The 12,087-nt window shown below is 44.3% G+C and overlaps 1 protein-coding gene across 1 annotated transcript; it reads right to left on the bottom strand.

The window, feature by feature from the left end:
• Positions 1–2,414: 2,414 nt before the first annotated feature.
• On the bottom strand, positions 2,415–11,080 carry COMMD5 (COMM domain containing 5). The gene is made up of 7 exons (XM_032228627.1): positions 10,909–11,080; positions 6,729–6,889; positions 6,334–6,362; positions 5,473–5,523; positions 4,517–4,612; positions 3,537–3,612; positions 2,415–2,848 (listed from the first exon to the last, which is right to left on the bottom strand). Exons 1-7 carry the CDS (start codon positions 11,078–11,080, stop codon positions 2,747–2,749), a joined length of 687 nt encoding a protein of 228 aa, XP_032084518.1. The 3' UTR covers positions 2,415–2,746.
• Positions 11,081–12,087: the final 1,007 nt, after the last annotated feature.

The raw sequence follows: 12,087 nt of genomic DNA, 5'->3' as shown, positions 1-12,087 counted from the left end.
CCCATGGAGTCTTTTAGTTTTGCAGTTGTTATAATGTGAAACCAATATTGAATGATTGTTTCTATTCACTGGGTTTGATTGCTGGCTATAACTTTTCATAGAATACAGATAATTGAACAAACTTTGTTGCATTACATTCTTGATTAAATTATCTTTCCATTTATATATAATTTTATGGTACTAATCCAAAACCAAAGTGGGCTATTGGCCATCACACCTCAAAAAAATAAAACTTTTCCCAAAAGGTTTCCACAATTTTGGCCACCACGATAGGTAGCCGGGCACGCGCTGACATCACAAAGCAGGAAAAACGGCCCTTAAAAACTTTTGTTTCCACCTTGGCAAACTTGAAGATGTGTGGACTTCAACCCCCAGAATTCCCCAGCCAATAGAGGAAGCGCCCATATCTGGCATCCTACCCAGGAAATTTTAGAAGTTGGAAGTCCACATTTATTAGTATCTCACTTTTTATTCTTACGAGTAACTCAAGGCGGTGAACACGCATTCCTCCTATTTTCAACATAGCAACAACCCTGTGAAGTGGGCCGGTCCGAGAGAGGGAAGGGCTGGCTCAAAGTCACCCAGCTGCCTTTCATTTGTTATGGCGGAACTTGAACTCACCACCTCTTCCGAAGTCGCCAAATTTGGAAAACACTGGTGTAAATAAAGTGGGGTCTACTTTTGAACCCTTATTTCAAAGTCATTGTAGCAAAGTCAGAATCAGCCAAAAAATTGGGACAGTCTTGTAATCCTTTCTTTAAGACCACGCCTAGAATCCTGCATCCAGTTTTGGTCCCCACACCATAAAAAAGATGTGAAGAAAGAGTGCAGAGAAGAGCAACAAAGAGGATGAGGGGACTGGAGGCTGAAACATCCGATGAACGGTTGCAGGAACTGGGCATGGCTGGTCTAGGGAAGAGAAGGACCAGGGGAGACATGATAAGCAGTCTTCCAATACTTGAGGGGCTACCCCAGAGAGGAGGAGGGAGAGGGGTCAAGCTGTTTTCCAAAGCCCATGCAGGCCAGACAAGGAATAACAGATGGAAACTGAGCAAGGAGAGATTCAACCTGGAAATAAGGAGGAATTTCCTGACAGTGAGAACCATCAACCAAAGGAACAGGAGTTGCCTTCGGAAGTTGTGGGAGCTTCACCACTGGAGGCTTTCAAAAAGAGACTGGGCTGCCCCCTGTCGGAAAAGGTGTAGGGTCTCCTGCTTGGGTGGGGGGGGGTGGGTTGTTGACTAGATGACCTACAAGGTCCCTTCCAACTGTTGATTTCTCACACTAATATGGTTTTTTTAAACAGCGTAGGTTATGTGAGCAGCCATTCCCTTCTTCAGTTGTCCACCTGATCCATCAACCCATTGGGTTGGGGTAGCTGAATAATTTTGTTTGGTCAACATGCCCTTTGGCATTGTGTATTTCTGCTCAGATGGGAGTCCCTGCCCACTTCCTATTACAAGAAACAGTTTGGAACGAACAAAGAGCACTTTAGCCAAAAAAAAAAAAAAAAAAACGAAGTGGTGTGCCAACAACAAGAAATTGTCTCTGTCCTGCAGTTTATGATGTAAAAGAACCAAAAACAAATCCAAGATGCTATAAATCTAGATAGGAAGGGGGGGAGGGAGGGAATGAAAATGTGGGAAGATCTGCTTTGCTTTAGACTAGATGACCTCCGGGACCCCTTCTAGTTCCAATTGCGGGACTTCGTGGCTGGAGTGTGTACCCTGGAGGCAGGGATGTTGTGGGTCTTGACATCTCTGAGGATGCTTTTGTTGGCAATGCTGGCTGGAGGATTCTGGGAGTTAAAGTCCACACATCTTAAAATGGCAAAGGTTGAGAAGCATTAAGCCAGGCAAAAACAGGAGCCCTTAGACTTATATACACCTCGGCTTCTCTAAGCCGTTTACACCCAGCAATCTGGATCATTTCACCCACCTCGGAAGGATGGAAGGCTGAGTCAACCTTGAGCCTGGTGAGATTCGAACAGCTGGCCATGGGCAGAGTCAGCCTGCAATACTTCATTCTAAGCACTGCGCCACCACGGAACGCCCATGCCTGCCTGCCAGAAACCAGGCTGGCGCCCGCGTGCCTATTTTTTGGGTGGTTTTGGCACCGTTTTCCGCCTGTTTTCCGGCACTTGGGTATCCGTGAAGGCCAGTTGGCCCAACAGCGCACAAGCCCACAGAGGGCTCTACGTGCTATCTCTGGCACGCATGCCGGTTTCCCCATCACAACACTAGAACAAACTGGCTCCTTGCTATTTTGCAGGGTTGTTGGGAGGAAAGTGAATTCTGGATTTTGCTGCTCTTTAACGGGGGATTTCCCCCACTCCAAAAGGACTAAGAGCCGGTTCAGTGCACGCAGATCCAACACTCTGAAACGAACCAGGCAAATGAATCCCACAGTTCATCTGAAAAGGCTCTCCTGGTAATAATTATAATTATTATTTTTTAAACATCTGGAATGAATCATACATAAAAAGGGTTAAATAGGTATTAGGATACTATGAACATTCATGCGGAGAATTCAAAGTTGCTTTTTTTTTAAAGTCACGTAAACAACCTTCTAACCAGCAGTTTCTGACCCAGAAAATAATAAAAGAAAAACAAAAGTACAGCCAGCTCTTGTAAGGTTGGACAACAACACACACAATCACGCACAGACAAAAAGGTGTCCTTGTGTTTTCTCCGAGCTGTAAACTCTTCCTCTGTTGAAAACCTGATAGTTTCTTTGTTTTCAATGTTCAGTCCTGTATCTTCAAAATGCTTCTTTTCTCTAAGTCGTTCATCTCCTTTAAGATGAGAGCGATGTTGTATCTTAATTCTTGGAATTTGGCCACGGGGACCTGACAGATAAAACAAAATGAAAGAAAATTCAAACTTTAATGAGTTGAATTGGAATCTTTGTAACATTTATAACTTTCCACATTTATTTAATAACTAGCTAATAACCCAGCGTCCTGGTATTCATTTATAGGGGGAAAATGCCCGGACCAAACATAATTTCTAATGTTGGATTTTCCCCCTTACCAGAGGGAGTCCCCTTGTGGAGTACTGTGAAGCTGTTACCATGGCAACTCCAATGCGCTCTACAGTAGAAGCCATTTTATGGCAGCACAGTAGAAGTCGTTTTAAGGCACAACAAGCTGTATTGTAACAGAACACACTCTAAAAGGTTTTAGGGGTGTCTTACCCCCACAGTATTTGTTTCCAGAGAGTAAGTCATCTGTGTACTAAGTTTGGTTGAAATTGCTCAAGGCGTTCCAGAGTGTCTGTGTTTGCTTTAAATTTCTACGTTTAAAAAAATGGTTTTTTTAAAAAAAAACCTCATTAAACGATGCAATTTTTTTTGTAAAAAAAAAGTTTCCCATCCACAAAATTCACATTAGCATACAACTCGGATTGTGAGGTAAGTTAGAATCTCAGACCTAAAACATGGATTCTGGGGAGCATTTTGAGCTGAAAAAAATCTATGCCAAAATTCAAAGGAACTTTGCTAAAAACAACTTTAGCTATCTTGCTAGCAAGGCTTACTTCAAAGCGATGAGCAGATCCATCCGAGAGCTTCAGCTGCATTAAGATGGAGGGCTGCAAAGCCCGGGCCAGAGAGCTGGGAAAAACAAAACATGAACCCCGTGAGAGAAGATATAAGAGCACAAGCAAGAATCAAGATTTTGCACATTTCTATCCACCCCCCCCCCCTCTCTCACCACCAGGGGAAGCCAATAAAAGAGAACAATCTGTTGCTTGACATGAGGGCTCCTTGGGGCTCTCTGAACTCTCTGGTTGTTTCATAGCCCAGCTAGGGAACATCATCAGTGCTCGGAGGGAGGGAGGTTTGTGGAGAGGAGGAGGAGGAGGACTACGGGGTCCTTGGTGCTCTCTTGAGCGTCCTTGTTTCCTTGCAGACATTTCATTACCAAACTAGGTGAAGTCATCAGCACTGATTATGTTACCTAGTTTGGTAATGAAATGTCTGCAAGAAAACCACCAAGCTCAGAGAGCACCAAGGACCCTCACAGCAAAACAATAAATTGGGAGGAAGAATTAAATGGAACAAAATGATCTACTTTATGTCCTCCATCTGAATCATAAATGGGGACAACTTGCATACGCAACTCAATACCTGGATTAGGGTAGGCCAGGAATACCAAGCATCTCATTTAGGAATGATTGGCCATAAATCATACACAGATCTACCTGCCATTCCTGATTTTCTGTCAATCACCGATCATCTAGAACAGGGGTCTCCAACCTTGGGCCCTTTAAGCCGTGCGGGCTTTAATTCCTAGAATTCTTCAGCCAATTTTGCTGGCTGAGGAATTCTGGGAGTTGAAGTCCACACGGCTTAAAGGGGCCCAAGGTTGGAGATCTCTGATCTAGAACAGAGGGTATTCTGGGAGTTGAAGTCCACAGGTCTTTAAAAAGTCACCAAGTTTGGAGACCCCCTGATCTCGAAGCAAAAGCAAACTCAAACCAACTTCCCCACTGGGAGACAGGCTAGAATTCCCAACCTGGTTGAAATGGCGACATCCACTCTCCACTTGAAGTCTTCGATTCTGAGAAGCCGATTTCCCTGTTTCTGAAGAGCAGCTTCGAGGAGGGTCCGTCTGTAAGAAAGAAGAAGGGGGCAATGTGGCCTGGAAAGCAGACCAAGGAAATAGAATAGAATAGAACGGAATGGAATGGAATGGAATTCTTTATTGGCCAAGTGTGATTGGACAGACAAGGAATTTGTCTTTGGTGCATTTGCTCTCAGTGTACATAAGGAGAATAAAATACATTCATCAAGAATAAAAAGATACAACATTTAGTGATAGTCAAGGTTACTAATAAGCTATCAAATCGTACTAGGAAACAAATAAAAACAATATAAATTGAAAAATACAAGCAACATGGTTATAGTCGTAAGTGTGGAGAGATAGATGCTAGGAAGGAAGAGAAGAATAGTAATACAGTCTTAGTAAATAGTTTGACAGTTTTGTGGGAATTAGTTGTTTAGCAGAGTGATGGCGTTGGGAAAAAACTGTCCTTGTGTCTAGTTGTCTTGGTGTGCAGTGCCCTATAGCGTCGTTTTGAGGGTAGGAGTTGAAACAATTTATGTCCAGGATGCGAGGGGTCTGTAGATATTTTCACGGCCCTCTTTTTGAGTGTACAGGTCCTCGATGGAAGGCAGGTTGGTGGCCACTGTTTTTTCTGCAGTTCTGACTACCCGTTGAAGTCTGTGTCTGTCTTGTTAGGTTGCAGAGCCAAAACAGTCAGTGATGGAGGTGCAGATGGCAACAGATTGGAAAAACGGGCTGTTTCTCCAGGCAGTAGGAAGGGACATTACTATTTTGTTTATGGAGCGTAGAGTTATGTTTACGCACTGCTAGCTTAGTTGCAGGTTTTCCCCTATTGCTTCCTTGAGAAATTTTATTGCAGGAAGCAAAGCAGGCCTAAAGAGAACATGATAGGAAAACTGACTCACCTGTTCCCAAAGACCACCGTGGCAAAATCGGCGATGAACTCCTCCGGGATCCTGAAAAAGAAGGGAGGATCGATTAAGCCCCAATCAGTTCTTTCGTTCTCAAATTATCAGACAATTAACTTTGAAAGATGAAAAGAGGGAGGGACAGAGGAAGGAATGGAGAGAGGGGGGAAAGGAGGAAGAGAGGGAGAAGGAAGGAAGGAAAGAAGGGAAGGAGGAAGAAAGGAGGGAGGAAGGAATGGAGGAAGGAGGAAGGAGAGAGAAGGAAGGAAAAGATGGAAGGAGGGAGAGAGGAAGGAAGGAGAAAGGAAGGAATGGAGGGAGGGAGGAAAAGAGGGAAAGAAAGGAAAGGAGAGAGGGGAAAGAAGGAAGAGAAGAAAGGAAGGGAAGGATGAAGGAAGGAAGGAATGGAGGCAAAATAAGGCAGGGAGATGAAGAAAGAAGGGAACGAGGAAAAAGAAGGAAAAAAAGAAGAGATAGAGATGGAAGGAAAACCCCTCAGGATTGGCCAAATCTTTTGCACCATCCAATTTTTATAGTTGGGTTAGTCATAGAAAAAAGAAATGGGGAAAACCACACACAGTTATTCGATGGGGGAGAGAAAAGGAGGAAGGGAGCACAGAGACAAGGGAAGTTTTTTTAAAAAGAGAGAGAGAGAAAGAGATCGGGAAATCTGGAAAAGCAGTCAAGAGAGGGAAGGAGAGGCAGCATAGCTGGCTGGGGAATTCTGCTCGCTGAAGTCCCCGTAACCTTAATGGATGCTTTAATGGACCTGAAGCCTCTTACAAAGCATCCTGGGCTGGGCCCAAACGGCCATCCGCTCCGCTAAGGTCTCTGCCAACCAATGAAAAGGACACGTACCTGAGCAGTTTCAAATCTTCTTTGAACACCTGTCAAAGGGAAGAGGGAGAAGACATTAGACGGTGAGTTCACGATTGAACTGTAGGGGTCCCTGGCGCCCTCTGACTCTGGTCGTTTTCTGGGAGATGTTTCATCACCAAACGAGGGAACATCATCAGTGCTAGAAGGGAGTGAGAAAGGAGGAGGAGGAGGAGGAGAGTCCCTGAGTTTGGTTGTTTTCTTGCAGACTTTTCTTCACCAAACGAGGGAACATCATCCGAGCTCCTTCATCGCCAGAATTTCCTTGGTGTTTCACCCAACAAGGCATTATGGAATTGATTGGCATCTCCGCACTCCCCATCCGCTCTCCTCTTTTGCATCAGTGGCGCAATTTCAAATGTAAACACGAAACTCACTTCTTGCTTGAGGGACGACGGAGGGAGCCTCAAAGCTTCACGGAGGAGGGTGTACATGCCAGAGAGGAGGATGGCCAGCTGCTCCTCTGCCAGACTGGCACTCTCGGCAACCGTCTTCACCAAGCCCTGGCACTCCTTCCCTTCCAAGGCGCCAACGGTGGCTGTTGAAATGAAAAAAACCAAATAAGGACTCAAACAATTCCCACAAGGCTGTTCCCCCCACCCCCCCCCCCAAGTAGCATCGTGGACCCGATTACGGTATGTCTCCACAGACGTAAATACTCAAAGGCACCAAGTTTAAACACTGGTCTGACATCTTTCATGCCTGCATGTCATACTCGCATCAAACAATTGACCCAAATATTTTGCATTATTTGCACTGAGGTTTTTAATGGATGCTTATCGATTAATTTCCAGCAAAATGAGCTTTAGGGGTTATCTTTGAAAGACGAAGAGAGAGGGAGGGAGAGAGGAAGGAATGTAGGGAGGAGAAAGGAAGGAGGGAAAGGAAGGAGGGGGAGAAGGAAGGGAGGAAGGGGAAGGTAAGAAAGGAGGGAGGCGAAAGGAGGGTGAAGAAAGGAAGGAGAAAGGAGAGAGGAGAAAGGAGGGAGAGAGAAGGAAGGAGACGGAAGGAGTGAGAAAAAAGGAAGAAGAAGAAAGGAAGGAAAGGAGGGAGGAAGGAAGGAAGGAAGGAAGGAAGGGGAGAAGCTTTAGGGGGACCAAGCAATGCTGGGAAAGCTAAATCCAGTGGCTGGGCCTTACCTATCCAGGGCGAGGCCTATCTCATATTGGCTAATGATGGATGAAGTTCCTCCACCAAGGTCTTTCTCTCTAGGCCAACGTTCCCCTTTCCAGAGACTTTTGCTTTTCCCTTGCGATCTTTTCAAGGACGGATAAAAAGCCTGCTGCTCTGCCAAACATTTTAGTTTGTTGCAAATTTCTTTCACACCCCCAATTTGTTTTGTTTTTTTAATTTATAGCACAAAAGATCAAAAGACCACGGAACCTAAGCAAACCTTTGGGGAGGGGGGGGGGGAGCACAGAGAAATATTTTGAACGAAGAGAAGAAATGCTGCCTCTTTTCACTGATTGGGAAACAAAACTATTTTAATCTCCAGGCAGAGAAAAAGATAAACTGGCATTGCCGTTCTCTCATGGTTCTAAGGCAAAAAGAGTTGGGTTTTTTCCTTGTGTTTTGGTGCTTTCAAGGGTTTCCTGCCTGAGCATCATGGGGTTGGACCACTCCAGTGCTCACCAACTGCTGGTCTGGGGACCACTGGTGCTTTGCAAGAAAATTTTGGTGGTCCGCAGAAAAAATATTTGTATTTTTTAATATTGCACTAAATCGGGGGTCCTCAAACTACACTCCCTGGGATGGATACATGCAATGAACGCCTGTGTTGCTGCAGAGAGTCTCACCCTTTGGGGCCTTTTTGTGGGGGTCGGAGGGGGGCAGAAATTCTGACTTGGGGGTCTGCTTCAGCCTCCTGGTGGGGGGCTTTGGGCGAAGGCTGGAGGGAAGAGCCGCTGGTGGCAAAGAGCCAGAGGGCCTCGTTCCAGTGGGACGGCATCATGGCCTGGAACTGGCTGACCATCTCAGCCCGCTGAGCCTCCAGGCCTTGCACTCCCACAGGTCTTCCCTCTGCTTGGAAAGCCTATTTTTTTTGACATTTTTTTTTTTTACATTTTATTAGGATTTATAGGCCGCCCTTTTCCCTGAGGGGACTCAGGGCGGCTTACAATCGCAGGGAAGGGGGTGCAATACCAAAAGACAAACAATATGTGAACAGAATAAAATAATAAAACACAACTTGCATTCAACAGTCAACACTCGGGCGGGTAAATTGTAAACCTATCCCCAGGCCTGATGGGAGAGCCAGGTCTTAAGGGCTGCGCGGAAGGTCTGGATGGTGGTGAGGGTGCGGATCTCGACGGGGAGGTCGTTCAAGAGGGTCGGAGCTGCAACAGAAAAGGCTCTCCTCCGTGTAGTCGCCAGTCGACATTGACTGGCAGATGGGATTCGGAGGAGGCCCAGTCTGTGCGATCTAATCGGTCGGAGGGAGGTAATCGGCAGAAGGCGAGAGAAAGAAAGAAAGACAGACAGAGAGAGAGAGAGAGAGAGAGAGAGAGAGAGAGAGAGAGAGAGAGGGAGAGAGAGGCAGTGACTGCTTCCTGTTGGAGCCCTAAAGAGCCGGGGTGGGCCCGCCCACCTGGTCATTAGGCAGATTATATTAGTGGTCCGTGGGATTTAAAATTATGAATTTAGTGGGCCCTGAGGTCCAAAAGGTTGGGGAGACTCCTGGATTAGAAGATCTCCAAGGTCTCTTCCAACGCTGTTATTCTGTTATGCGCCACTCAGCTCACTCTGAAGAGAGACCCTTGGCTGCTGATAATTGCTGGCATAAATCCTTTCCTTGCAATATTTTCAGACGTAACTGAAGGGCTGAGAGAGAAGAAATTCACCCAGCTGGCTTGTGCCCCAGGTAGGGCTAGAACTCCAGAGTCTCCTGGTTACTAGTCTGGTGCATTAAACCACTACTACATCAAACCAACTCTCAACCACCAAGCGAAGCCAAATATTCAGTTTTGCTCATCCCAATGGGACCAAGTTGGATTTCGGGGCACTGCTTGGTGCCTGCTGCTTTTCTTGAGCTTTCCCGGGGGTGGGTGGGGGGTGGGGGGGTTCAAGACAGGCGATTTTGCTCAGTCTTACAGAGATCAGGAATTTCTGCAGGTGAAGGAGGCAGCCTACCGTTACAAAAAAATATTGGAAATACTGCAGCTGTCAAAAGAAAGGATGCCAAACAAGAAGTGAGCTCTGGCTTAGTTGTAAAACATTAGGAATGACATGTATACTATGCAGCCTGTGCGAAGAAGCTCCCAAGGGTACCAGGTTTGCATTATCACAAAGGCAAAAAATAATAATGCTAAAATACATATATGGTTAGAAAAAAATGATGAAGCAATATAGACATTTCAAACCAGACGTATTTTTGTTGGGTTTCTTACTAATAAAGGGAATACATATTTAATTTTACATGTGTTAACGGCAGCAAAAATTATGTTTGTACAACAATGGGAAAAAAAGAGAGGGAAAGGAAAGTATTATTAAAAACCATTAGAATGTGCTGAGATTTATTTTATTTATTTGTTTTGTCAAGCTTGTATAAGATAATAGAAATAAGTATTTACAAGATTATGAATACATGAAATGGATACAAATAAATGTGGACAGTGGGACAGAGATGGTAGGCACATTGGTGTGCTTGTGCCTACTTATGCACTTACAGACCTCTTAGGAATGGGTGAGGTCAATTGCAGACAGTCTTAGGTTAAAACGATGGGGGCTTGGGGATGTACCAACAGTCAGGTAACTCATTCCAGCATTGGCCGCTCTGTTGCTGGAGTTTTCTGCAATCGAGTTTGGTTTATCTTAAGTTTGTATGTATTGTGTGCTTGTGTGTTGTTGTGGTTGAAGGTGAAGTATTCATTGACAGGTAGAACACTGTAGTAGATAATGTTATGCAGTACGCTTAGGTCACACCGAGATGGATAGATTAACACTTAAAAGGGACTTATATTACCAATGGCTAACTAACAGAAACAGAGGCTAGGAACTAAAAAGATTAAAAGGATAATTAATTATATAGTGAAATTTTAAGAAGATGGATAAGCTAATCATACTATTACCATTTGATTAATATAGATATGCATATTATGATTATCATTATTATTGTATCTCTATCCAAAACTAATTGTACCCGACAACACGTTGTTCAGAAAGATATGGAGTTTTTAAATATATATTAAAAAGTGTTAATTTAAAAAAAAAACACCTCCCAAGGGTGCAATTCCAAAGATCACCCATCCTCATGTCCCAATTCTCATGTCCAAATTTCCCAAAATTGCAGAAACGCTGAAGATGATCAAAAGCCAATTATATTTAATAAATATAATTATTTCAATTATATTTATGTAAGGGGGCGTGCATAAGCGCACCAGCGTGCCTGCCCTCTCTGTCCTACTGTCCCCATTTCCTGTTTTCATGCCCATGTATATACTTATACCTGTTATCTCATACATGTTTGATAAACTAAATAAATAAACTAAATAATAAATATTTCCTCCTTTTAGGAGCTCCCCCTGCTTCCTTCAACGAACAAGAGTTTTTGTTTTTTACCTTTCAGGAGTTTCCGGAAAATCTCCTTTTCTAGCTCTTGTAGGCTCTTTGCCATGGCTTCCATTTGGTGGGGTACGCGAGGCCCCCAAAAACTGGCCCTGTTCAGGCTGCTTTCGCCGGCGAGACTCAGGGGCAGGTAGGGGGGCGACACCCCCTTCCCCGCCGCAGTCATGGCGGCTCTTTCGCCCCGCAAAAGGAAGGCGAGGCAGGCGCCGAGTTGTTTTTTTTTGCAAAGCGCTGCAAAAGCAAACCCAGCCGATTGCTCACGTCACCTTCCCCATTCCCGGGGAACGTTCCATTCCTCGCGGGCGCCCCCTAGCGAGGGAAAGGCGTAACTGCCGACGCTTTTTTTTTTTTGCCGAAGGATCGCTTGGCGATTGGTCGGGCTGACCGAGAGGCTGCTGGGAGTTGTTGTTTTCCACATCTGGATTTGCAAATTTCATCTCCAGCGTGGTGGCAGCCTCTTTCTGGCTGCTTTTGCATTCTCCAAGCCAGCCTGATGGATTCTCTTTACAGTGACCACATGTCCTTTATTGTAAAGGGCAATATTTTATATCAGAAAATTCCCCTTTATTTATTTATTGTTTAAATCACTTCTGTTCTTTATTTGAGTCATTTCATTTTTACCATACCAATGGAAACATTGTTCTTCATGTTCATGTAAAAACCATGGATATTTAATGGTCTTTTAAAAATGAATGCACATATCATACGGTTTGATTGTAGATATTTTTTTATTAGAAAGTGTGCTTTTGAAAACTTTTCCTTGGTTTGGCCCTTAAGACTTTTTTTCTCTGCAAAACAATGCTTTAAACATCAGTTTAAAATCCTCATAACCTTTTTTCCCCAAGTTTATATTTATTTTTTTCCAGGAAAATATGGTCATTGGAATGATTCCCCATGTCTTTCCTTATCTTGAGATAGAGATTAATTAGAGCTTGCCCTTGAACAGTGCTGAACTAAGCATAGTAGGGGGCATAGCCCAAATCCAGCCCGTGGGATTAATAGAGCACTAATGAATTAATTAATCCAATTAACACAGATCAAGTCACACATTAGACTGGATTACTTAGTCCAATGTTTCTCAACCTTGGCAGCTTGAAGAACTATAGATTTCAGCTCCCAGAATTCTATCTTGGCTGGGGAATATCGGGAGGTGAAGGCCGTATATCTTTAAAC

Source organism: Thamnophis elegans, chromosome 12 (assembly GCF_009769535.1).
Source record: "Thamnophis elegans isolate rThaEle1 chromosome 12, rThaEle1.pri, whole genome shotgun sequence".
NCBI lineage: Eukaryota > Metazoa > Chordata > Lepidosauria > Squamata > Colubridae > Thamnophis > Thamnophis elegans.
Note: the sequence above shows the minus strand (reverse complement) of the source record. Positions and strands in the feature narration are given on the sequence as shown.

Excerpts from the sequence above, each read along its gene's own strand:
- COMMD5 (XM_032228627.1), bottom strand. The coding sequence starts at position 11,080 with ATGACTGCGGCGGGGAAGGGGGTGTCGCCCCCCTACCTGCCCCTGAGT. Across the intron at positions 4,613-5,472 it reads ACGGTGGTCTTTGGGAACAG|ACGGACCCTCCTCGAAGCTG; the intron begins GTGAGTCAGTTT and ends TCTTTCTTACAG. Across the intron at positions 3,613-4,516 it reads GATGTCGCCATTTCAACCAG|CTCTCTGGCCCGGGCTTTGC; the intron begins GTTGGGAATTCT and ends TGTTTTTCCCAG.